The 27,047-nt window shown below is 34.1% G+C and overlaps 1 protein-coding gene across 6 annotated transcripts in view; it reads left to right on the forward strand.

Annotated features, from left to right (window-relative positions):
* The window catches only part of LOC143223773 (uncharacterized), a 100,544-nt gene that overhangs the window by 60,356 nt on the left and 13,141 nt on the right, over positions 1–27,047 (forward strand). For all 6 annotated transcript variants that reach the window (XM_076452181.1, XM_076452187.1, XM_076452185.1 and 3 more), the window contains exons 12-13: positions 3,020–3,205; positions 6,743–6,848. In XM_076452181.1, coding sequence (XP_076308296.1) covers positions 3,020–3,205; positions 6,743–6,848 — 292 coding nt within the window. The remainder of the gene's footprint in view (positions 1–3,019; positions 3,206–6,742; positions 6,849–27,047) is intronic.

Raw genomic sequence — 27,047 nt, forward strand, 5'->3', positions numbered from 1 at the left:
TGAAAAACTTCTGATTTCTGTTATTAAGTTTCTTAGGTTCAAAAAATGAAAACTATAAGCTGAAAACTAGTATTTTTATTTGTAGGATGAAAATTACTTGTTAAATGTAGAGTAAATTCACAGACAAATCTGTAGTAAAAATACATTATTAAAAACTCGAGTTTTTGTGAAGACATGTTCATAATTATGGTAAACACTTTTACAATATGGTATTGATCATTAGACCAACATAAGTAGCATGTAGTTAGGAAATTAAGATATGTATATTGCAGGTTTAAATATCAAGTGAAAGATAAAAATTTCTTAATTAAAAGTGTATGTGTACAAAACAGTTGTAGGTATATATTTGTTAAATGTACATGTGTAAATACCTCTGGATATCAAAGAATTATCAGTCAGTATGCTTTGATTCTCATATTGAAGTTTTTGGCCAGTGTTATGTCTTGAGATTTATGCCCTTTTCTATAGAGCACCTGTAAGCTAGGCCATATCTGGAACCATTTGAAAGGGTTTATTGGAAATGCTAGATTTTTTGGCACCATTTGAAGGGGTTTGTTGGAAATGCTAGATTTTGTAACCACTTGAAAGGGTTTGTTGGAAATGCTAGATTTTTGTAACCACTTGAAAGGGTTTGTTGGAAATGCTAGATTTTTGTAACCACTTGAAAGGGTTTGTTGGAAATGCTAGATTTTGTAACCACTTGAAAGGGTTTGTTGGAAATGCTAGATTTTGTAACCACTTGAAAGGGTTTGTTGGAAATGCTAGATTTTGTAACCACTTGAAAGGGTTTGTTGGAAATGCTAGATTTTTAACCACTTGAAAGGGTTTGTTGGAAATGCTAGATTTTTAACCACTTGAAAGGGTTTGTTGGAAATGCTAGATTTTGTAACCACTTGAAAGGGTTTGTTGGAAATGCTAGATTTTTGTAACCACTTGAAAGGGTTTGTTGGAAATGCTAGATTTTTGTAACCACTTGAAAGGGTTTGTTGGAAATGCTAGATTTTTGTAACCACTTGAAAGGGTTTGTTGGAAATGCTAGATTTTTGTAACCACTTGAAAGGGTTTGTTGGAAATGCTAGATTTTTTAACCACTTGAAAGGGTTTGTTGGAAATGCTAGATTTTTGGAACCACTTGAAGGGGTTTGTTGGAAATGCTAGATTTTTTGGCACCATTTGAAGGGGTTTGTTGGAAATGCTAGATTTTTGTAACCACTTGAAAGGGTTTGTTGGAAATGCTAGATTTTTGTAACCACTTGAAAGGGTTTGTTGGAAATGCTAGATTTTTGTAACCACTTGAAAGGGTTTGTTGGAAATGCTAGATTTTTGTAACCACTTGAAAGGGTTTGTTGGAAATGCTAGATTTTGTAACCACTTGAAAGGGTTTGTTGGAAATGCTAGATTTTTTAACCACTTGAAAGGGTTTGTTGGAAATGCTAGATTTTTTAACCACTTGAAAGGGTTTGTTGGAAATGCTAGATTTTTGGAACCACTTGAAGGGGTTTGTTGGAAATGCTAGATTTTTGGAACCACTTGAAGGGGTTTGTTGGAAATGCTAGATTTTTGGAACCACTTGAAGGAGTTTGTTGGAAATGCTAGATTTTTGTAACCACTTGAAAGGGTTTGTTGGAAATGCTAGATTTTTGTAACCACTTGAAAGGGTTTGTTGGAAATGCTAGATTTTGTAACCACTTGAAAGGGTTTGTTGGAAATGCTAGATTTTGTAACCACTTGAAAGGGTTTGTTGGAAATGCTAGATTTTGTAACCACTTGAAAGGGTTTGTTGGAAATGCTAGATTTTGTAACCACTTGAAAGGGTTTGTTGGAAATGCTAGATTTTGTAACCACTTGAAAGGGTTTGTTGGAAATGCTAGATTTTTTAACCACTTGAAAGGGTTTGTTGGAAATGCTAGATTTTTGTAACCACTTGAAAGGGTTTGTTGGAAATGCTAGATTTTTGTAACCACTTGAAAGGGTTTGTTGGAAATGCTAGATTTTGTAACCACTTGAAAGGGTTTGTTGGAAATGCTAGATTTTTTAACCACTTGAAAGGGTTTGTTGGAAATGCTAGATTTTTTAACCACTTGAAAGGGTTTGTTGGAAATGCTAGATTTTTGGAACCACTTGAAGGGGTTTGTTGGAAATGCTAGATTTTTGGAACCACTTGAAGGGGTTTGTTGGAAATGCTAGATTTTTGGAACCACTTGAAGGAGTTTGTTGGAAATGCTAGATTTTTGGAACCACCTTGAAGGGGTTTGTAGGAAATGCTTTTTGAATAGACTGAAACTGCTTGTTGAATGAAATGGACATCCTCTTTTCGTTCAACAAACAGTTTCAGTCCATTAAAGTTTTCAGATACACTATATTTGCTTTGTCTAAAGTTTAAATGAAATGATACTTGTACTGTCACATACTTAAGGTTTTTATATCTACCATTACGGTAAAGTTAGTGACCTCAAGATAAACTTGTACATTTGTAATAAAAACAAAACAAAACTTAGGTAGTGAAATATGGTATTCCAAATAACATTAAGAAATGATATCAGTTATATGATCTAATAATCTTTTTCTGATGACTGTTTTAAAGTTAGTTTCAGCTAAATACTAGAGTAGCTAGTGATAGCACATGCATTATGATGGTAAAGCTATCTTGTAATCTAATATGAAGTTCTTTTTGTGCAACTTATGCTAATGCCTCTTTTTAGTGTTTCTGATACAGGTTTAAAATGGCATCAGTGATTTATCAGAAGGAGAATGCTTGTTTTGTTCTGTTCTTAATTGGTAATATTTCATATAACAATAAGAGTAAGTACATTTTCAGATTTTGTTTAGCACTTTAACATAATGTAAAGTTTACTTGTTTTTTGACTTGTCACATGTCAGTTCTGAACTTCTTACATAAATGTTTCATATTTTGTGCAGTAATTTTTTTTAAGTAACCTGAATTTAAAAAAAAAATCATAAAAGCAAATAAAATTGAAAATGCAAAGTAACACAATCTGTTTCTGTTTTTTTATTAAAGAATGAAGTTGGGGAATTCTTGGGTTATGTTCTCACCCAACCATCATTGCTTTCTGCATCCGTTAACCGTGAAAGAGGTGTTATTAACACTGTTAACATGACAGGGAAGAGAGGGAAGAGAAAAGGCACAAAAGATCTGGAGCACTTACAAGCTCCCAAGAGGAAACGCCAGACTGCAAACCAAGAGGTAAGAATTGGTGGTAAACATTTGTTCTGGACATTTTATTTCTGTTTTAGTTAAGTCAGTATCATTGGTCAGTAAGTTGTACTTCTATCATTTTCCCATACACAGTAACCAAAGTATGAAACCAAGAATATTATATTGGGTTAAAATAATAGTTTCAAATTTTAATTTTTTTATGTACAGTAACAGACTAACATAGTATTTTTTTTAAAGCTTGTTCATGAAGTTTTAAGAAGGTTTAAGAAGTTTTTAAAAGTAAATTTTAAAATGGAATCAGAAATGTTATGATAACAGTAGACTGTTAAAGATACAGCATTTTTATTACACTAATATTTTAAAGTGCTCAGACTTTATTTAAGAATTATTTTAAGATTTTATTTAAGAAGAGGTTGAAAGTTATTCTTTGTGTACCTACAATTTTTTTTACTCTGTGCCTGACTTGCAACAAACTTTTTAATAAATAGTTTTCTATTGTATATATGCATGGTGTACAAACTGTGAGGCATACAACTGTTATGTAGTAGAGATGGCTGATATGGTAGTAAGACTTATGTAAAAACACAATAAAAATAAGTGTTTTGACCTTTTTAGAATCATCATCAGGTAAAGAGTGGCCTATTGATCATGAGTTGTGGATATAATAGTAATCATAGGTGTAAGATTGTAGTGGGTGTTGTACATATTTAACTGGTCGTATGGTAGTTAACATTAAGGAACAATCAATGTACGTATGAAACTGTAACCCGGTACTGGTCTAATGTGGGTTTAAGTTATTATGTAAGAAGAGTTTCTTTACTTAGTACGATAGTGTTGTCTATGGTTATTTGAGATAGTGTTAAAAAATATCCTCCCTTCCATGTTTTTTTGTTTGTTTCTCTCTCACAGAAATCATGGCAGTTTTTGCATTTTAGAACTGATGTTAGTGTTATGCTTGTCAGAATGTTCTTTTACATAGCATACAGTTTAATTTTGTACCATTTGAATGAATTTAATGTTTATTGGAATATTTCAATTCTTCCAAATGTTATTTTACCCAAATATCTGGAATTTATTGTATGTAACAGTTTAGTGTTTTATTGTTGTTTCACTGACTTTTGGATTGTGGGTTGGCTGTACATTGTTTTGTAGTTTCTGTGAATAATTTTTAGCTGGTTTTTGTTTTTGCAGACACTCAATGCATGCTGAGTTTTTCAGTTAAAACTGCCTGACACAGTCCAAAGGAAATATTCAGTTCATCAGCAATTTTGTGAATAGTTGAATCATCGATCACTTTGAATTTTTTCTTTCACATTAGCGACCGTTTTATCAGTGGATGATGTTGACGGTCGCTCATAACATATTTTTTATTAGCTCTAATTTGTGCCCCCAGTGGCTTAGCATTATGTTGGTCAGTTTATAATACTAAACACAAAGTTTTACTACTCATGATAGGGCCTGCACAGATAGCCCTTTGTGAAGCTCTGTACTTTACAACAAAGCTCTAATATCTATTAGATAAAGCTTAACAAAACTGAATAGAAAATTTTGTTCCTCTTTCTTTCTTTTTGTTCATTGTCTGTTTTGTGTTTAATTTGACATCAATATGGGGTCAGTTGTCCTTTCTATTTTTTTAAATTCCCACACTGCATAGTGATGTATTGATGATGAATCAATTGATTTGTCAGGTCAAGAACTTGAGATATTTTTATTAAGATGTGTATCATTTGCCTTGGACTAAAACAGTTCCATCTGCTGAGCATCACTGACTTATCAAAGGAAACATATTCTAGCATATCTACACTTATTTGTTTTGTTTGTTGTTAAAATAAAAAGGTCACGTCTTCTGAATCATCCCATTTTATCATGAATACCTGTTTTTTAAACTTAAGTTATTCAATCATTATAATATCTTGTGGTTAGTCATCTCATTTTTAATTTCTTAAGTGTTAAATTATCTATAAAATAATCTATTATATGTTATTTATTTAGAACTATGATGACTGGTCATATAGTTTAAGTATTTGCAAGAAATAGTAGTGTCATTAAAAAAATACAGAATATTAGTGGAAAGTTTCAAATGATTATTTGTTAATATTACATTATGTTAAATATCCTCAGGAAAAAGAAATAATAAATATTTTTTTATCTGAAAGTAAAAGTTAATGTGTAGGTTGGTATGATAATTGCAATTTATGTAAATGTTAGTATGTCTCTTAAAAGTACAGTTCATGATTCGTCAGTATTAAATGACAGAAGCATTACAGTTGAATTAATTTGTGTTTTTTTTAGTACCGAATGTTTAGAGTTCTGTGCATCACTTTATCACATGTAGTTTGCCCTCTTATCAACCAGCACACTTATTTCCTATATAAGTGAACACAGTTGTGTTGGTAAGAACAAACATAAACTATGTAACACTAAAACTACAAGTAAAATTACATTCATAAACGACATTTCATTAATAACCTTTTGATAAATGATTTACTGTTGTTATAGTTTTTAAAACATGCTTCAATTATTTTTTTTATTGTATATTGTTAAATTAATGTTTTAAACTTGTTGTAACATATTAATATTAGATTTTTTAATACTGTGTCAGGTTTTAATGGTTTTTCAAGAAGAAGTGTAATAGCGTTTCAACCATGATGTGTCCAATACACACATGTATGTATGTATAGCCAGTAATGTGTTCTGCACATATTTCATAGAGCCAGATGGGAAACTTAGAATGGTTGGAATGCTGTTTGTGTTTCATCAGAATGTTGCTGCTGTAAATCTAAAGTCATATAACTCAATCTATTTAGAAATTAAAACTGTAAAAAATCTTGAGCTATGTCGAGGCCCACCATGACCAGGTAAGTTGAGGCGTTTGACTCGTAATCTGAGGGTTGCAGGTTTGAATCCCCATTGCACCAAACATGCTCACCCTTTCAGCCATGGGGGCATTATAATGTGATGGTCAGTGCTACAATTCATTGGTAAAAGAGTAGCCCAAGAGTTGGTGGTGGGTGGTGATGATTAACTGCCTTCTCTGTAGTCTTACACTGCTAATTTAGGAACAGCTAGTGCAGATAGCCCTCATGTAGCTTTGTGCAAAATTCATAACAAAAACAACAGCAAAAAAAGGTATGTCCATTTCAATAAGGAGAGTCTACTGGCAGAGTACAGGAGAACAGTGCTACACTGTATGCAGAGCATAAGAAATGGTGCTACACTGTATGCAGAGCATAAGAAATGGTGCTACACTGTATGCAGAGCATAAGAAATGGTGCTACACTGTATGCAGAGCATAAGAAACGGTGCTACACTGTATGCAGAGCATAAGAAACGGTGCTACACTGTATGCAGAGCATAAGAAACGGTGCTACACTGTATGCAGAGCATAAGAAATGGTGCTACACTGTATGCTATTTGTAAAAACATAATTATGTGAGGATTAAGTTTAGACATAACACAGAGTACCATGACAGGAGCTCTGCCCGTGTTTCAGTTTTTCTTTATGTTAAACTATTTCTTGTTGCTATTGATGTTCTTTGTCAAACATTCATGATTCTTTTTCAGGCAATTTTACAAGCAGCACCCGTATCGCCCGCTTCTAGTACAACAGACACGTCCAGCAACGGGTCTAGTGGAAGTGACTTACCTCCTTCCAACAGAATGGCAGACCGTAAGCTGCCCACACTTTCATTCAGTAAACACTTAAAAGTTTCTTTAAGTTGGTTGTAACTTAAGAGAGTTATACCAGCATGCTAATGGGATAATTTTTTTAATGCAATGTAATCAATTAACTAACCTCACAATGAAATATTTTTTTTTTTGCAGAATTTGTTCTTACTGTTTTCCACTGCCATACTGTATCAGATTTTTTAATATTTAGAATAATAAACCTGAAATGAATTGATTTTGAATGGCCTAATGATGGATTGCTAGTAACTAAAAAACAAACAAACAAGAAATCTATCAGTAAGGTAGTTTAATGAATTAGCCAGATATTTTATTTTTTCATATTATAACAATGGTGATGCCAGAATCATATGCACAAGTGTATTAAGTATCACTCTTATGTGATTTACTCACGTAACTGGAGACACAGAACAACTGAAATGATAAATAGGCTGTAACACTGTACTTGTTGGTTTTTTGAGTCCTTTGATTTCACCACAAAGTAACCTAAGTTAATTTAGGTATGTGAATAATGTTATAACTTTGCACCTAATTGTTTAATATATATATATATATATATATATGTGTGTGTGTGTGTGTGTGTGTGTGTGTTTTACAGTTTTTTTACTTTTCCATCATATTTAAATGTGGCCAGGTAGTTTGGGTGCTTGATTCATGATTGAGAGGTTTCTGGGTTTGAATCCCCATCACCCCAAACATGCTTGCTCTTTCAGCTGTGTAGGTCATCATATAAGGGTCAATTCCACTATTCACTGGTAAAAGAGTAGCTTTGTGCAAAATTCAAAACAAGTCAAACTAAACCGAATGTAAAATTGAAAGGAGAATCTGTGACATAGGGGTCTAGTGCATTCCTTGATTGGCCATACCATCTGCTGTGGATGGCATTTGTGCCAATTTAAGGCTTCTCAGCACAAGTGGGGTCAGCAAACCAAAAAAAAAAACAAAGGTAGGCCTCTTATAATGGTAACATGTGCTAAAACCTATGTTAAAATGGGCCTCTACATCATAGATTCTCTTCTCAGTTTTACTTTTGGTGAAAAAGAAATGTGACATATATACAACACTGTAATACTGTTTATGAGGTATATGTGACACTGTAATACTGTTTATGAGGTATATGTGACACTGTAATACTGTTTGAGGTATATGTAACACTGTAATACTGTTTATGACGTTTGTATAACACTGTAATACTGTTTATGACGTTTGTATAACACTGTAATACTGTTTATGACGTTTGTATAACACTGTAATACTGTTTATGACGTTTGTATAACACTGTAATACTGTTTATGACGTATGTATAAAACACTGTAATACTGTTTATGACGTTTGTATAACACTGTAATACTGTTTATGACGTATGTATAAAACACTGTAATACTGTTTATGACGTATGTATAAAACACTGTAATACGGTTTATGACGTATGTATAAAACACTGTAATACGGTTTATGACGTATGTATAAAACACTGTAATACGGTTTATGACGAATATATAACACTGTAACACTGTTTGACGTATATATAATACTGTAATACTATTTATTTTGAGAAATGGAAAAGCAAAAACATAAGTACCATGTGCTTGAAGGTTACATTAACAACAGTTTAGACAAGTGATGTTGTATGAACCAGCTAAATTTCTCATGTTTAAGATATTTACTTTCTATTCTTATAATAAAACATAAGTAAAAATTGAGTAAGCTACATTTTGTTTAGCATGTGTGTAGCAGATGAGTTCTGTTTTGTATAAAAGCAGCTAGAAAAGTAAAAAGTATCGCACTAAAAACTGCTAGGACTGAAAAAAGTTGGTACATATATAGTACTAAAAACTGCTAGGACTGAAAAAAGTTTGTACATATATAGCACTAAAAACTGCTAGGACTGAAAAAAGTTGGTACATATATAGTACTAAAAACTGCTAGGACTGAAAAAAGTTGTACATATATAGCACTAAAAACTGCTAGGACTGAAAAAAGTTGGTACATTTTTAGTACTAAAAACTGCTAGGACTGAAAAAAGTTGTACATATATAGTACTAAAAACTGCTAGGACTGAAAAAAGTTGTACATGTATAGTACTAAAAACTGCTAGGACTGAAAAAAGTTGTACATGTATAGTACTAAAAACTGCTAGGACTGAAAAAAGTTGTACATGTATAGTACTAAAAACTGCTAGGACTGAAAAAAGTTGTACATGTATAGTACTAAAAACTGCTAGGACTGAAAAAGGTTTGTACATATATAGCACTAAAAACTGCTAGGACTGAAAAGTTGTACATGTATAGTACTAAAAACTGCTAGGACTGAAAAAAGTTTGTACATATATAGCACTAAAAACTGCTAGGACTGAAAAAAGTTGGTACATATATAGTACTAAAAACTGCTAGGACTGAAAAAAGTTTGTACATATATAGCACTAAAAACTGCTAGGACTGAAAAAGTTGGTACATATATAGTACTAAAAACTGCTAACTGAAAAAAGTTGTACTGCTAGGACTGAAAAAAGTTGTACATATATAGTACTAAAAACTGCTAGGACTGGAAAAAGTTTGTACATATATAGCACTAAAAACTGCTAGGACTGGAAAAAGTTGGTACATATATAGCACTAAAAACTGCTAGGACTGGAAAAAGTTGGTACATATATAGCATTAAAAACTGCTGGGACTGGAAAAAGTTGGTACATATATAGCATTAAAAACTGCTGGGACTGGAAAAAGTTGGTACATATATAGCATTAAAAACTGCTGGGACTGGAAAAAGTTGGTACATATATAGCACTAAAAACTGCTGGGACTGGAAAAAGTTGGTACATATATAGCACTAAAAACTGCTGGGACTGGAAAAAGTTGGTACATATATAGCACTAAAAACTGCTAGGACTGGAAAAAGTAGTGTATGCAGTACCAAAAAGTTTTTGAGTTACACATATAACAACTTTTTGTGCAGGTTGGTTACTGATACTTTGAATATTTGTAGTTATGTTTTAGTGGGTTTGAGAGAAAAACTGTTTTGAAATTTTCCTGTGTTGTTTTAAAGTGATCACAGTCATATTTTTAAAGTTTTGGTTGTTGTTAACTGATAACCAGTATGAACTTTTCTATGTCTATCCTGCTTAACCCTACTAATTAATGTTAAGGGAACAGAATAACTGGGGACTATTTCAGGACAGTTGGTATGGTTATTAACACTTAGCAGAGAACAACATTTTGACCTTCTTAGATCATCTTCGGGTTAATAAAGAGAGAGTTTGCAACTGACCATTGCCAACTTATACTCTTGTTCCTGAGAGACAAAGCACACACAGTCCCCAGTGTGTGAACTTTATAACTTCTATGTTTACTTTATGATATCAAAAACTATGCAACATAAAAACAGCAAACATATGGTGATTGAAAACTTGAGAACTCTTGTATCTAACATGTGACAAAGATGTATTTATTTAATACTGATTGCTCAAGAATAATCAGTGAATTTTGAGTAATTCTTCCTAAGTTTGAAATTATTGTATTACTAGTTTCATGTACAGGTTAATCACTGTTTTTCTGATACACTCCAGCAGTACTTCATGTTGTTTAAATGTTTCACAAGTGACAGGAGAGCCCTCTTGTGGCATATTGTAAGCCATGAAGCAGTTTATACTAAAAGTTCAGATGATTGTAAACCAATTTGCTACCATGTTTATTTGTACCATAAGAGTGTGCTGTTTGAAACATAAGTCATTCTGGAACATTACAGAAATACATGTTATGTTTTCTTTGTGAAGAAACTTGTCATAGTAAAGCTTGATGACATAAATGCTGGTATTTATTATCAGATAAACTGAAGGAAAGATAAGTTAAATGAAGAAGTTTAACCAATACTTTTACTCCATAAATTGTGATTTGACTTTAAAACTTTCTTATTTATTTTTTAATTCTGCTTTTGAAGTGTTCTTCAGGTGCAGTCTCCTGGTTTTAATTTTATGCTATTAAATGTCCAATTCAGATTGAAGTTGTGTGTAAGCTGCAGGAACTTTAAAATAATAACTGATGGGATTAACTTCCAATCTGACTTCAACAAATATTTCAGATTTAGAGAATGCCTTAATGTGGTGTAAGAGTGAAACTATCATATGATCTAAAAATAGATGTGCAATGAAAATAACAAAATATTTCAAATGTCTTAAATTGTTTTATACAGAAAATTAAGTAAACATTCATCATTGTTGGCTCCATAAAAGATAAGAAATTATCAATTTCAATATATTTTTCAAAATTTTTTTTATTTATTATTATATAAAAAAAAAAGTGTCTTATTTTAGTTTAGAAATGTTTTGGCCTGACTTATGTTGGGAGCAGAATTAATATTTGAAGTATGCTCAGAGTTATATTATTCATTGTTAAAAATTCCACATTCATTTAAGTAAACTATCACTTTCTTTATGAGGAGTGTTCTTTTTGGTTTTTGAACTTCTGAAGACTGTGTACCTGGAATTCATTAGGTATTTTTGAAATGAAACTGAAATATATGTTTTTTGTCGTTAATTTTGTAAGAATCTCGTAACGGGAAATGACTGTTAACGGTGTTCAGTTAATTTTCAGTGTTGGGTCATCATGTCTGTGGATCAGTGAAATATTTCCCAGAGTGGACAGAGTGTATATAGTCAGTCCATTGTGTGGTTTTGCTCTAAAGCAATAAAAACTTAAAGCCAAAGAGTTTGCTTCAGTTACAATGTGATATGGAGTTTGGAAATTTATTTTTTACATCCTTCTGAAAATATATCTGTGTAATAAATAAATTTACTGGTAGTGACATTTCACTATAATAATTAACAGGATTTTCTAACTTAAAAATTTACCTCTTGTTAGAAAATGACAAACTGTCTCCAGGAATGTGAAGATAATATTACAGTGTCAAAAAAGATCTTTATAAAGTCATAGATTAGTATGGAAGAACAATGCTATTAGTATGAGATATGTGAACAGGAATAAATCAGACTAAGTATTCAGCTGTAATCCCATCTAACAAACCGTATCTGGGACAGTTTTCAACTTTTGTATCAGGAAGGAAGGGAAAAAAAATGGCCAAAAAATCATTTGTAATCCAATCCATGTTTCCCAGTTTTTTATTTGTTTCCCTGTCATTTGTTTACTTGATTCATAAAAGTTTTATGTATCTAGTTTTACACTTTTTTTATTGTTTATGAACATTTGATAATATAAACATAACTGGAGTGGTTATTTTAAGATTTTGTTTATTTGAAGCTGTGACTTGTATTTTTCGTTGAATAAATTTAATTTTATATTACAGAAACATACACTTCTGAAATGTTTGGAATTGTGACCTTTCATTTAAGTTAAAATTTGAAGTGTTGAATAGCATTAGAGAAACCTGGAAAAAGTTTGTAAGTTTTAGAAATTAAAAGATGTTTCAGATCATGTAAAATTTTACATTACAATTAAGAAAGTAACTGTACAATGACGGTTGCTGCACTCTTTCTGCACATGTTACTGATTTACTTCCAAAATTAATGAAACCAATTTACTATCATTTTAGTTTAATGAAATTAACAATTTCAGATGTGTTATGCTTCAAAATTTTGTGTTATACAATGAATATTCCTTGATTCTGAAAGGAAATTCAAAAACAAACAGTAAAATTTCTGTTTCAGTTGTCATATGATGGTGTGTAGCTGAAATGTCTATGTGTTTCTTCTCAGCTTACTTGTAGTACCTCTGGGACAGCCTAGATGGACTTGTGTGTGTGAAATTCTAAACATGTTTAATTGTTCAATAGATAACATTCCAAGAAAGAACGTTTTTCTTTCTCTCTTATGTTAAATGCTACATTCATATTTCAAAGTTATCTGTTGCTAAGCAGTAGTTTTTTCTATACTTGAATGACACCCTCATGACCAGTAGAAAGAGCAGATTTCTCAGTCTAATCTTTCAAGGCAGTGGTTCTTAACCTGGGTTCAATGAGTCAGTCTCATGGGTTCTGCGGGGTCAAGACACACACTGTGTGTGTGTCCATTCCGTTCACCCCACTAGTATGATTCGTGACGTCATGCTCCACTTAGCCATCATTGGCTGCGACTGATCATGTCACATCACTTGGTCTTAATATCTGTGCTGCAGGGAACTTTGTGTGCTTAGCAGTCGACTTGGGACTGTAGTAATCGTGCATCATTTGTGATTTTTTTCCTAATCTTTCAATCCATTCGTACTATGTCGAACAAAAACAGAGTGGTCAGACAAATACGTACAACATGGATTCATGTGTATAATGGAACATGATGGGAGTCAGCATCCTCATTGCATGATTTGCAATGCCAAGTTGAGCAATTCTAGTTTAGCATCGGCAAAACTAAGAGAACACTCTTTAAAGCTGCATGGAGATGGGAAATACAAGAACACAACGCTTGCTGAATTCAAGGTAAAGAGAGCCAGGTTCGATGAAAAGGCTACTTTGCCTGTTTTCTCGGCTTTGGACCCATCGACAAACCGATCCTCACAGCATCGTACAAAGTTGCATACTTGATTGCAAAGCAGGGCAAACAACACACCATTGTTGAAGCACTCGTAAAGTCAGCTGCATTGAAGATGGCGAATATCATGCTGGGAAAAGCTGCTGAAAATAAGTTATCCCAAATTCCTCTTTCAAATGACACCATCAGCAGCAGAATAGATGACATAAGCAATGACATCTTGGCTCAATTAGTTGCAGACCTGATTTCAAGCCCAGCAAAATTCAGATTTCAACTCGAGACCACCGATGTTTCCAATCTAAGTCAGCTTGTTGTATTTGTGCGCTATGTGAAGAATGACGAGATAAAAGAAGATTTTTTATTTTGTAAGCCTTTACAACAACAACTAAGGCAGCTGACGTGAAGAAACTTGTGGATGACTTCTTCAGAGACAACGATCTTTCATGGGATATTGTTTCTGCAGTTTGTTCAGATGGAGCTTTAATCACACTGGGACAAAACTCTAGTTTTGGTGTGCTGGTGAAAGCCAATGCACCACACGTCATTGTAATGCACTGTGTTCTGCACAGGCATGCATTGGCAACAAAAACCTTTCCTTTAAAACTGGCAGAAGTATTAAACATTGTAATGGAATGTGTGAACTTTGTGCGAAATAGTGCCCTGAAGCACCGCATCTGCAAAGATCTGTGTAATAAAATGGGCTCTGAATTCGAGGTACTTCTGTACCATTTCAACGCTCAGTGGTTATCCCGGGGAAAGGTGCTGAATCGTGTTTTTGCCATGCGTGTGGAATTAGCCCTGTATATGCGAGAGCACCAACATTGTCATGCAGATTGCTTCAAAAATCTGAGTTTATTCTCATTTTGGCATACTTGGCCGATATCTTCAATGCTCTCAATCAACAGATGCAAGGTGGTGGAGTCAACATCATCGAAGAGGAAGAAAACCTGAAGGCTTTTAAAAAAAAAACTACTGTTATGGAAACGACAAACAGAGAATGATAACTTTGCAAACTTTCCTCTGCTTGACGACTGTGTAAGTAAGATCAAAGACATTTCTGTACCGGGGAACTGAAGCAAGCAATTGCCATGCTCTTAGATGAGCTCGCAAAGATACTTCTGATGGATACTTCCCCACCAGAGAGTCATATCCAGCATGGGTGAGACAGTTATTCATGTTTAGTGTTGCGACAGCAGATGTCAATGATGTTAACCTCAGTGAAATCACTGAACTTCAGCAGAACCAGGTTCAACAGCAACTTTTCAGAACAACAACACTCTCAACGTTTTGGTGTCACCAAATCGTAGCGTACCCTCTTATTGCTAAGAAAGCCCTTGAGATACTCATATCGTTTGTTACAATGTATCTTTGCAAGCAATCAATTTGAGTATGGTAGACATAAAAATGAAGAAAAGGAACAGACTTTGTTGCAAAAATGATATGAGAGTGGCACTTGCCAAGGTGAAGCTGTGCATTTCTGAACTTGTCTCTGAAAGGCAACAGCAAAAGTCACATTGATTTGCAGTAAATATTCATTGAGTATTGTTTTTGTTTGAAATTCATGTTTTGTTGGTTCTTCAAAGTGATATTGTGTGCAACTGATGCATGGTTCATTTTGTGCTCTAATAAAATATCTACTTATGTTTTGAATTTGAAAAAAATCATGTTTTATTTTTCCAATTACGAAGGGTTCAGTGAATGCAAGTACAAAACTTTCAGGGTTCAGTACCTCCAACAAGGTTAAGAACCACTCTTTTAAGGTTACCAGGAATCATGAATAATAAATTATTTTTCAAACAGAAAATAAACTGCTGCTAAGTCATTGTTGAGATAAGCATCTCTAGTGCTTTTTTTTCACCTTATAATTATTAGATTAATAATTAAGTTGCACTTTGGTCTTTCTTTTAAATTTTAGTTAATTGTGTTTCAATTGTGTTTTAAAATTGATATTTGAAAGGTTTAATGATTTTTAAGTTTTTCTAATCATTCCTCTCTTATCAATGACTATAAAAATAAGTTAATGCAGACTGTCTTTGCCATTTGCAATGTTATATGGCCTGCTGGCATCATTTGATATTTCAGGTAAACAATAAATGATAAAGAATTGAAAAGGAAAATAAAACATCAAAAATAAACTGTTTGTCAAAAGGTAAGAATGTGAAACTTTTTATATAACCTTAAGATAGTTTAAGATTGTTCAATGAAGAATTAAAAGTAAGTATATGTTTCTGTTTCTTATTTTTAAAAATTTTGTTCCACTGTACATTGATAATAACAGCTAGAGTTACTGATGTAGTGGAAAATATACAAAATGAGATATAAACATTTATCTTAAACTTTTGATATTTATTTTGGACATTCTACAAGTTATGCAAATAAAATATGAAACCAGAGATGCCAACCATTACGATTTGAACATAATCATTACGATTTTGGTGTATACGTTACGACTATACACTCATATAGACAAATATTATGACTTGTTGCAACTCCCAAATTATTATATATTATATAGGTTTATACAATAAAGTGATAAATTGTTCCCCCAGGGCTTGAAAGGGGTGAAAAGAAAATTTCTAGTGAGATACAACTAAATTTTGATAATAAATAAAAGATATAGTCCAAATGGCTGCTTGCAACAATCATGTTTGTGCTTGAAATAATAAAAACTATTTGTATCTCCGATGTCTACCAATAGTTTGAGTGCGGTGCTTCTCCATACTGGGTACGTGGGGGAATCTATAGTTACGTTATCAGTGCTTGTCAACCAATCAGCGTTCGCGTAGATGGGTATTTCTCGTTTTCTAAGCAGCATAGAAACACCAATGCGACCGTTCACAAGATGGAAAAAAAGAGTCCTTGTTTGCCAGATTGTCTTGTTTCTGGCAAATCTAAAAGAATTAAAACTGTGAATCAAAAATTTAGTAAAGAGTATACTGCAAGATATCCGGTCATTGCATCAAAAGTCAGTGACAGTCATGCGTTTTGTGCAGTTTGTCACATCGATTTTTCTGTGGAGCATGGTAGAATAAACAATTGTTCCAGACATACAAAATCAGCATCTCACCAACAAAAGGCTGAGGCGAAGACAAAAACGATGCAGATAATGACATTTATGGGTAAGAATTTAGAATATAAAACCATAAATGCAGAATTCGTCATTGAACCAAAACTACAGCCATTGTGCAAATGTTAGGTTGTGAAGATGACAAAATGATTTGAAGCATACTTACTAACAGTGTTTACAGTTTAGCTATAGATGGATCTACAGACATGGATGACTCAAAACTGTATCCGGTGGTTTACAGTTAAGGATGGAAATGGCAACCAGAAGTATGACTTTCTGTGTAGGGTTATGCTTGGAATTTTTACAATCTCCATTCTAATGCTGACAGTGAAAGGATATTTAGTTTAGTGACTAAAAACAAAAGCAAGTTCAGATCAAACTTGAACACCTCAGTTTTGAGCAGTATTATAACACAAGATGTGTATGCAGTCAAATGGACAATGTTGTTATAACTCCCAATCATTCTCGTGGAAGCAAAGGCTGCAACAGCTGCAAAACTATTACAATAAGCATCATAAACATGATATAAACTAGTCCTTACACAAAGGCTTTTTCTGCTTACTGTTTGTGCATGTTCAATGTTGTTTTACCAGTACGTTTGTTACTCTGAACTAAATAAAAAACATAATTTCAAAATATTTTTTTCAATTTATTTATTAAATACACAAAACACAGTCATAAATGAGCAATCTATAGCAGTAATAAATAATGATACTGATACTAATAATAATAATAATAATAATAATAATAATAATAATAAACAGCTTAGAGACATTGGTCAGGCCTAGTAGCTGCAAATGATAAAGGGCTCTGTCTACAATCATTACACTCAGTCATTTGAAATAGTTGGCATCTCTGTGAAACCAAATCAACAAACAGTATTTTCATATCCAAAATGAAAATAATTTTGGAGTGAACTATTCAAAGTCTGAGTGAAAATAAAATTTTGTTAGAAAAGAAATCAAAATGAAATATTTTATTTTTCTGAAACTACACTCTTTTGGGAAAGTTCTCAAATTACTTACAGTTTCATCCAGTTATTTTATTTTGATAGTGATGCCAGGCCGTATAAATCATAGTTTCTGGTAGTCATAGGGATAATGTATACACACCACATATATATAAATTTAACTATTCACGTATTTAAATTTGTAGTGTTTTTAAGTTTAATTTTCATCTACCAATAAAAGTGTAAGTAGTATTGATACTGAGGAATGTCAGATCTTCCGTAATTTACTGCTTTGTTGAGCCACAGCTGAACCTGTGTTGTGAAAGAATTCTAGTATAATCCGTGATGAGGAGAAAACCCACTGAGAAATATATGTGTGAAAAAGGCTGGTATGGGTAGCACTACGTAGAAGTGTTTCAACCTTCTTCGGTCATCCTCAGGTTCACAAATCTGATGAAGGTCGAAATGTTGTTTGTTCTACATAGTGCTTTCTCTACCAACACCAGCAGTTTTTACACATATATATATATATATATATATAGTGTAGTTTAGCTGTTTTTGTATAAATGAAACTGTTTAAGTGTTATTTGCATGTGTATATACTAGTACATTTTATAAGAAAGACTATAGTTGGAATACATTGAGTTTGTGTAGCTAGACATTAACTTAGAGAATCATAACCTTCCATGTTAAAGTTAGATCCTCAGTTTCTATACATATATTGTTCAAGTTACATTATTGTATAATGTATAATAGTGAGATAATTTAGGTATGCACATTTGAAAGTGGATTAATAGTTAGTCTTATAGTATCAGAAAACATTTTATTACTATTTCTTTCTTTCTGGTCATTACGGAAGTAAAATTAATTTGTACTAAGTGTTTCTGAAGTTTCTTTGGGTGGTTGGTGTGGGTATTGTTGATGCTCGATTGTTGGTATTTAGAGATGCCATGTTCCTCTTAAAGAATTTTAACTATAGCACAGTTCAACCAACAAGTAAACAAAACAACCTACTGAATCATTTTTATGTGCACAAATTTAATGCAATTATTTAGAAATTTCTACCTCCATGTGCAGAATTACATGCACAATTTTGTATAGGTCAGGTGTGTCTTAGTGGTTAATATTTGAGACTGTGAAACAGAAGGTACAGGTTTCTAGCTGTTATATTTCAGTGAACACATTTTATACCTTTGTCTGTGTAGGCATTATAACTGTGATAGCAAATGTTGCTTTTTTTAATCTGAAATCAGGATGGTTATACCAGTATGTTTGTTTCTCTGGTATGTGCTATGTGAGGTGCCATTCATTTTCATTCAGATGTGTGGTGTAATATTCAAGTGCAAATAAGTATGACTGAAGTACAAATCTGTAATATATGTTATATTTGTACTTTTAGTTCAAAACCTCAGAAGATGAACATTGTTAAGGTTTTCTGTGTGTTAATGTAATTTTTTGCATATTTTCAAAGATTGGAATAGATTTTGATACTAAAATTCCATAACAGTATTAAAACAATTACATAAATTTTGTTTTCTCAGAAAATAAACTGAATTCTATGTAGATATAAACTATTTTCATAGTTTCACGAGCTTTGTTTGAAGAAGTAATCTTGATTAGAGGAACCCTGAAAGATAGTTTGAGTGGATAATTAATTGGAAACAGTTTGTTTTTGACAGCTGTTTCAGTTTTTACTGCCTTAATGCCACAAATGAATGCACAGGATATTTCTAACAAGACACTTGAAGTGAATGATAAGGAAATGAATTGGTTATTGAAACCCTTATGCATCTGAAAGACAATGATCTGATAAATACACCTGAAAGCAGTATAAACATTATGGTGTTTCATTAATGGTAGAATTTAACATGTTTTCATCAGACTTAGGTCTGCCGTTTATTAATATAGTTATATGATTGAAAGCTAGAAATTTATTTTTCAAACAAACCAGTTTACTTAAATCTCTTTGTTATTCATTTTTTTCATTTTTCAACATTTTTAAAGGTAGATGACAAGAGTTTTCTAGAACTGGTCCTCATTCATGGCAAGAGGATCTCTTGTGTTAAAACAATGCAAATACTTCATGTTGTAAGATTTATATTGTGACTGGTAGACAGAAGCAAAGTGTTGGTAACTTGAGGTTTTTATGAGTATACAAAATGTAGAGAAAAGTGCTTGACAGCAACTGTTGATACACTCAAGACCATAATCACTGAGGAAGAAGAAATGGTGAAAAGTACTCGTGGTGAGTGGAGGTTTAGAGGATAAAGTAAATTGAAGTTCATACTAACACTATCTTACAGAAACTGATGTTATATTTGAATTGTTTAAACACATTTCAAAATAGTCCTTTAATTCAGTGTATTTTGAATATGCTAAATTTTCTTCTGCTGTAATGTAATGTTTTGCAAGAAACTAAAGGAAAAATGAAATATAACTCCATGTGGTTCCAAGTATTACCATAAATAACAAGCCTGGAAAGAACCTCTTGGTTATTAAAGTAGCAGTGATGAAAGTACATTTCAAGATTTGTTTCAATGAAACTTCAGGCAAAGTAAATGTAGTAGGTTTCAAAGCTGAACTACAACAGCCTGTTGAATTAGAAGTATGTGATGTTTTGACTGATGACTTCTCAGTAGAGAAGCTGGAATCTCTCTTGTTTAACAAGCAGTTGCAGCCCGTGATTTATCTTGAACACAAGGGTATTGTAGGTTTGGTTTATATCTACTGTTTATTCTGATACGATATCTTACTTCCTCTCAAATAGCTTTGATGAGCTAGTACTGTCCTCTGTCAGCACAAATTTTCAATGCTTACCACTAGTCTTCTATTTCCTAAATATCCATGATCATGGAGAAACTATCCACCAATAGCATAACAACACAACTGTCATAGCCAGTGTCCTCTTCACATTTGCAGTTGTTAATCACTTCTCTATTTGTGGTAGTACTGTACAGACATTCTAACTTTTATGTGTATATTGATGTTTCTATTATACTACTTATTCAGTTTTTCTGTACTCTCTATTTAAAATTTTGCAATTTGATATTGTGAATATTTTTTATTTGCTGTTTTGTAGATCATATTCTGTAGCAGGTGGTGTTTGATCAGATATACTTCTGTTTTATGCACCATGGAGTCCCATTCATTGGTCATTTTCATTCTGAAATTTCTTCATGTTTTTCACCTTCTTTGTTCATGACACTGTCATAAAAGAGCAAAGTGTGTAACATATGTTAGCTAAGGAGTAATGTTTTCAGGTTCCACACCACTTAGTTTCTCTTTGAGCACATCCTAAAGGGGTACATCTTTCTTTATTAGCTCACTACCAGTACAGCATGTTAGTCTAGCTACTTTGTAAGAGGAAGTAAGGTATCATGTTGGAAGTCAATGTTCTCCTGCACTGAAAATGTATTTCTGGTTTGATATTTATATAAAATAGGATTTTCTATGTTTTGAGAGTGTTGTGTATAATTAGGCTTCATTAAGTGATAATCATTTGATTATTTTTGTCATACAAATACTGCTATAAAATTGATACAAATTTCCATAAAAGTATGTGACAAGAAGCTCTCAAGTCCAACAGAAAAATTGGTTTTAAGATCATATAGAATTACCATGAATAATTAACATAAAATGTTTGTTTTTTAATATATGAAGATGCTCAGCTTCAGTTAGTAATGCTGCTCATATGCAACTGGATTTACATCAAATGCTTCTGGTGGCCAATGTTGAAAGTGTATGAAAGGTAGCAGCTGTTACAACCAGCTACAGTGGAGTGCCGTTAAGCCGCGGTATTTGGGGAGTCAACCTGCTTAACCGAGGCTTAAGTGGTCCGTGGCTTAAACCTTTGTGACTGAAAAGCTGAAGTCGCCAACAACTCTGCCGAGGAGCCTCATCCGGCCATTGCATGATCATTATATCGGATTATCGAATTAAAAATAATACCTTAATTATTTATCACTTTTTTCATGGATTTACCGCGGATTAACTTTAATGTATGGAGAGGTGTGATTCGGTAACAATGGCAGCCTCCATAAAGCTGACATAGAGAGCGGATAAGGTAGATTAACGGTCGATCTCTGTTGTAATATATTTTATTTATTTCCCAAATTAAAGCAAATCCTTTTTAAATATCCTCTTGAAGTTATAAAGCCAGGATTAAATTCGTAAGCCGCGTTTTTACACGTTCTTAAATTAGCGGTGAGCCGCGATAATCCTCGCTTACATCGTTCACAAGACTTGCTACAGCGGCTTAAGCGATTTCACGGTTTACTGGTCTGCGGCCTAATGGCGCTCCACTGTATTTGGAATTGTTATAATTGGTGGTTTTGGATTCACAATTTATGGTATAATTATTTCACTGCATCTACTAATACCTAAATTTCCTATGATAATGTGTTAAAGTTGAGGTTTCGCTTGTGAGTGTGTAACAATCCTGAGCTGAAAACTGATCAGATAGTTGGTCTATAGCATTGAGATACAGATGAAAAGTTATGGAAAAGCCATCATGTGGATTAATGAACAATGTGCTACAGTGTGTAAGGTACACATTACAGCTGTAATAGAAATGTGACAGCTTTTGTGAGTAATTGAATAATGTGCTACAGTGTGTAAGGTACACATTACAGCTGTAATAGAAATGTGACAGCTTTTGTGAGTAATTGAATAATGTGCTACAGTGTGTAAGGTACACATTACAGCTGTAATAGAAATGTGACAGCTTTTGTGAGTAATTGAATAATGTGCTACAGTGTGTAAGGTACACATTACAGCTGTAATAGAAATGTGACAGCTTTTGTGTGTCTTTCATGCCTTTGTTCATCCTTACTCAAGTACAACTTTTTATTTCAACACTGTCTGAACATGTGGATCCAAGCTGGACTTTCCTCACAGGTTGATTCCTTGATTTCTCATTCTGTTTACCTTTCCTCCAGGTTAGTTTACCAAATTAAGTGATATGTCTACTGCTCTTGGTCTTCTTGTCATAGGTTTCTTCATTCCCATCCTATTCTCTTGCATCTTTTTCTTTTTTTTTGACAAGGAGATTTTGAGATCCACTTTCATTCCCATTTATTATCTTTCTGATCCAGATTGCTCCTCATGTTTTGCATTACTTTGTGTTGTTACATGGCTTTTTTGTCTTTCTTTCTTTACAGGGGCCTTTCTTGCATGTATGGATTCTGCCCAGTGGCAAGAATTGCTCAAGTATGTGTACTTATTTTTAAACCCACACTGTACTACCATTTCGGTCAATAAAGTGCACCATTGGTGTGGGGTGTTCTATAAGGCTGCGTATAGGTTTTTCTAGTGATGCTTTACATCTTACATATAAATATGTTCACCACAGATGGTACATTCATGTACTATCATGAGTAAATCAGAAGGGGTTTACTGTCCATCCTCCTTTTGATCAAAATAGGAATGGTCTGCTTTTCAAAATAGGGCTTAGAGGTCACCCATTGTACTGTCTTCAATGTATGCTAAGTTCTTCTGGACTGTCCAGTGCATTTTACATTCTTTTTTCAATAGCCTTTGAGAGCTCTTACCACTTAATAGCTCCTAGCTGCTGGAGTGGTGGACTGTGGAGGCTTTCTCCTGATGACAAGAAGGTCAAAATGTTCTCTGCTTTATGAGTAAAAGTGTTAATACCCATACCAGCTGTGCTGAGATACACCTTTCTCCTGATGACGAGAAGGTGAAAACGTTGTTCTCTGCTTTGAGTAAAAGTGTTAATACCCATACCAGCTGTTCTGAGATACACCTTTCTCCTGATGACGAGAAGGTCAAAACATTGTTCTCTGCTTTGAGTAAAAGTGTTAATACCCATATCAGCTGTTCTGAGATACACCTTTCTCCTGATGACGAGAAGGTCAAAATGTTGTTCTCTGCTTTGAGTAAAAGTGTTAATACCCATACCAGCTGTTCTGAGATGCACCTTTCTCCTGATGACGAGAAGGTCAAAACATTGTTCTCTGCTTTGAGTAAAAGTGTTAATACCCATACCAGCTGTTCTGAGATGCACCTTTCTCCTGATGACGAGAAGGTCAAAACGTTGTTCTCTGCTTTGAGTAAAAGTGTTAATACCCATACCAGCTGTTCTGAGATGCACCTTTCTCCTGATGACGAGAAGGTCAAAACATTGTTCTTTACTTTATTAGTAAAGTTGTTAATACCCATACCAGCTGTTCTGAGATACACCTTTCTCCTGAAAGTGCTCAGTTTTTCTCAGTTTAGAGTATGTTAATGGTGTTCTGCAAGCACAGATGGTGTATAGACACTTCTCTAACTGTGGGCCTTATGCGCTATTTCAGATTCCACATGGATATGGACTGAATTATTTCTTCCAAAATTCAGTTCACCTCTTTTGCCAGGAATTCTCCTTCCTACCCCTGCCTGGATGAGGTTTTCAGGATAGGTTACTGGTATTGGTTGGAGATGGATTAGCCACATAAGTCTCAAAATGTGAGTGGCTCCAGATACCTATTATGGACTGACTGATTCATTACTAGTGCTGCCTGTTTCTGGATTGGAGTTGACCCATCACATCACTGTTTACTTTCCTACTGTTTGGATGTTTGTCTCGGGGGCACTGGTGTTAATTATGTTGGAAATGTACATATGATGGTGCAGGGTTATAGAATGGAAGATTTTTCCTTCCTGTTCTTATGTCCAAGGTGAGTGGGAGAGGGACCTCTTGCTCTTATGAGCCAAATATTCATGTCATGTTGTTCCCTAGCCATCCAACACCAGGGGTTCCCCTTAGTATTTCTGGGGTCATTCCTATGACACCTCTGAGATACATTTTTGTGTGTGCTAATAGAACCTTCCAGGGAAGGTGCTGTTTTTTCAGATTACTTCCTCTGGGACCTGAAAATCCATGTGTTTGTCTGGCATAGCAACCCATTAAGGGGAGGAGAGAATGCTTGCAGTTGAGTGGTGTCTTGGGCACTGAAACACACACCATTTTAGTTTTGTGTTCCTGTAGACAGGTGCCCTCCCCCCTGGGTCAGCTAGCTGGTCCTTTTGGGCAAGGATCAACTGAATACCAATGTTGGGCATTCTCACTAGGTGTTGTCTACACTATATCTGATGCTGGTGTTTGGGTGTAGTGCTCATGAAACCCTGGCATTGCTGCAGTGCCCTTGTTTGGTATTGTAGTACATCCCCTTGTAGGACTCCATGGTAAATATGGCCAGTAAACATTGAACCTTTCCCCTTTTATTATTGATCTGCCAAATTATTCAAAAAATGAAATATAGGAAAAAAACTACTAACTTTTCAATGACAATGTCTCAAAGACTGACCAGTTATTTTAAACTTGTTATGCACCTGTACCCCAGTTTTTGATTTTGCATTCCTTATTCCTCAGCAGATAAACTTTAGGGCAACTGTCTCCCTTTTTTATTCAGAGGGAATTAGAAGGACTTGCTGCTTCTCCAAATTCAGTTAAGAAGCTAAATTATGGGGACATTTTGATTTAAATACTTACACCAAAGTACAGCAAACTCCTGAATTAAAAGGCCATTGTGGATCTACCAGTTCAGGTTAGTCTCCATGTTACTTTGAATTCCTTAGGATTGTTGAGAGGGATTTTAAGAACATTTTTGAATTGGAGATCCTCGCTTGTTTTTTTCAAATCTTAGAGTTTCTGCAGTGAGACGTATGTTCACTTGTAAAGTAGAAATTATGCTAACTACCTGTGTTTTTACTTTGATGTTTACAGTGTCCTGTCCACCTGCCACTGTCAAGGCAGGTTATCTGAGATGTAAGGTATGGCTATGTCATACCAACCTTTCCAGATGTTTCCAGTGTCAGCAGTTTGGTTATTCAAATGCATTCTTGTCTTTGTTGTGTCATGTGCATGGCATAGACAACGATGCTTATGATTATAAACTGACCCTCATTGTGTTAGTTGTAATGGCTCACTCCTCTGTTACTATCGTACTTGCCCTAAATGAGTGGAGGAGAAAGAAATGTAGCATTTAAAAAATGGTGAACAACATTTTTTATTCTAAGGCTTGGAATTTATTGTCTCCTACTCCATCTGTTATAATGAAAGTGCAGCTAGACCTTTCTGTGCTTCTTTGAGATTCTTTCTCACATCATTTGAAGAGTCTTTTGCCCTCTTTGGATAAAACAATTAAGTCAATCTCTATTCCAATATGTGCCAAAGTATATCTCCTTTGGTCCAAGCTTCTGGTGGCTACTTGGCAATCTTCTTTGGCTCTAAGAAGCAGAACAGTTATTTGTTCTCACCCTCAGTCACTGAAATCTATAGGTAATGAAAGAGAGCTGCCAATTTGACCCAGGGCAGGATCTGTAGAGGTCAAAAGACTTTCTAGTAAAGAAAAATGTTGTCACCATAAAAAGGGTTCCTTACTCAATTGCCCATCTAAATAAAAATGGATATAGTGAAACTGTCGAGGTTTCTGTTCTACTGTGGATGACACTAAGGCTTTGATTGATTCCTCTCACCCTATGTGTGTTTCCTTTCAGGAAACATTCCTAAAACCTGCTGAGACAGTCACTTTTTGGCAGTTTTCTCTATTCCAGACTGGTATGTTTTGTGATGAATGAGTGCATGGAGGGATGCTACTTACCCTCCTTGTATGTGCCTCATGGAGGCTGTAGTCATCTGTGTTTTCTTTTGCTGTACCATCACTGTTTGTTCTTTCTACTAGTCTCCTGGAGAGACTTGTGATAAAACAGACACTGTTACTTTCGTAAAACATTTGCCATCTTCTTTTTACTCATAGAAGACTTTAATGGATACACTCTACTCTGGGATGGTACTGATGGGAGGGGTCATTCCACAGTGTATGCTTTAGGAACATAATTTGTCTCTTTTCAATTCCTGATCATTTACATGTATTCATGCACCTAGTCAATCTTTTATTGCTATTGGTTTGTCTTTCTGTTCCCCCTTTGTATCATTTTCTTTGAAGATTGACAGTGACCCATGTGGCATTCATTGTGTTTTTATATTTTTGAGGGAGATTGACTGTGACTGATACCATCTGACCCAAATGCCACAGTAAAAGTTGGTTCAGGCCAACAGGATTTCTTTTCACCTCTCTCTTAGAACTTAATCCTGTCACCTGTGTGTAGAGGCAGTAACTGATTGCATCATTCAAGCAGCTGTTCATTCTATTTTAAAAATCTCAACACTTTTCCCATGGTATTCTCATCCATGGTGGTCTACAGTCTGTCAGGAGACATAGAAAACTCAGAAACAAGCCTAGGGTACCTATTTCAGGTACCCCATTCTTTTATATTGCATTGCTTTCCAACAGGTCCATGCCCATGCTCAGCATATCAGGCATCAAAACCAGAAGAAGTCTTGGATTAAGTTCACAACTACCATATCTTCTACCAGAGTCACATGGGACAAGGTTTGGAAGATTAATGGGAGATGCTTCTCACCCCTTTTCCATCTTGCTCTCCCATGTTTAGAAAGTTACTGATGTACAGGACATCACCAATACTCTCAGCAAGAGTTTTTCTAGTGCATTTGCATTTTTGTTTCTTTTCCTGCCTTCTTCATTATTATATTTTGAACAGTTTTCATCTGTTTTCTTTCAGGCCAATCTTTCTACAACTATAGTCACTCATTTTTCTGGTGGAACTCAGACTTGCTCTTCATCAGTCTGACAATACATCAGTTGGACATGATGATATTCACTGTGAT

The sequence above is a fragment of the Tachypleus tridentatus genome, chromosome 8, assembly GCF_004210375.1.
Source record: "Tachypleus tridentatus isolate NWPU-2018 chromosome 8, ASM421037v1, whole genome shotgun sequence".
Classification (NCBI taxonomy): domain Eukaryota; kingdom Metazoa; phylum Arthropoda; class Merostomata; order Xiphosura; family Limulidae; genus Tachypleus; species Tachypleus tridentatus.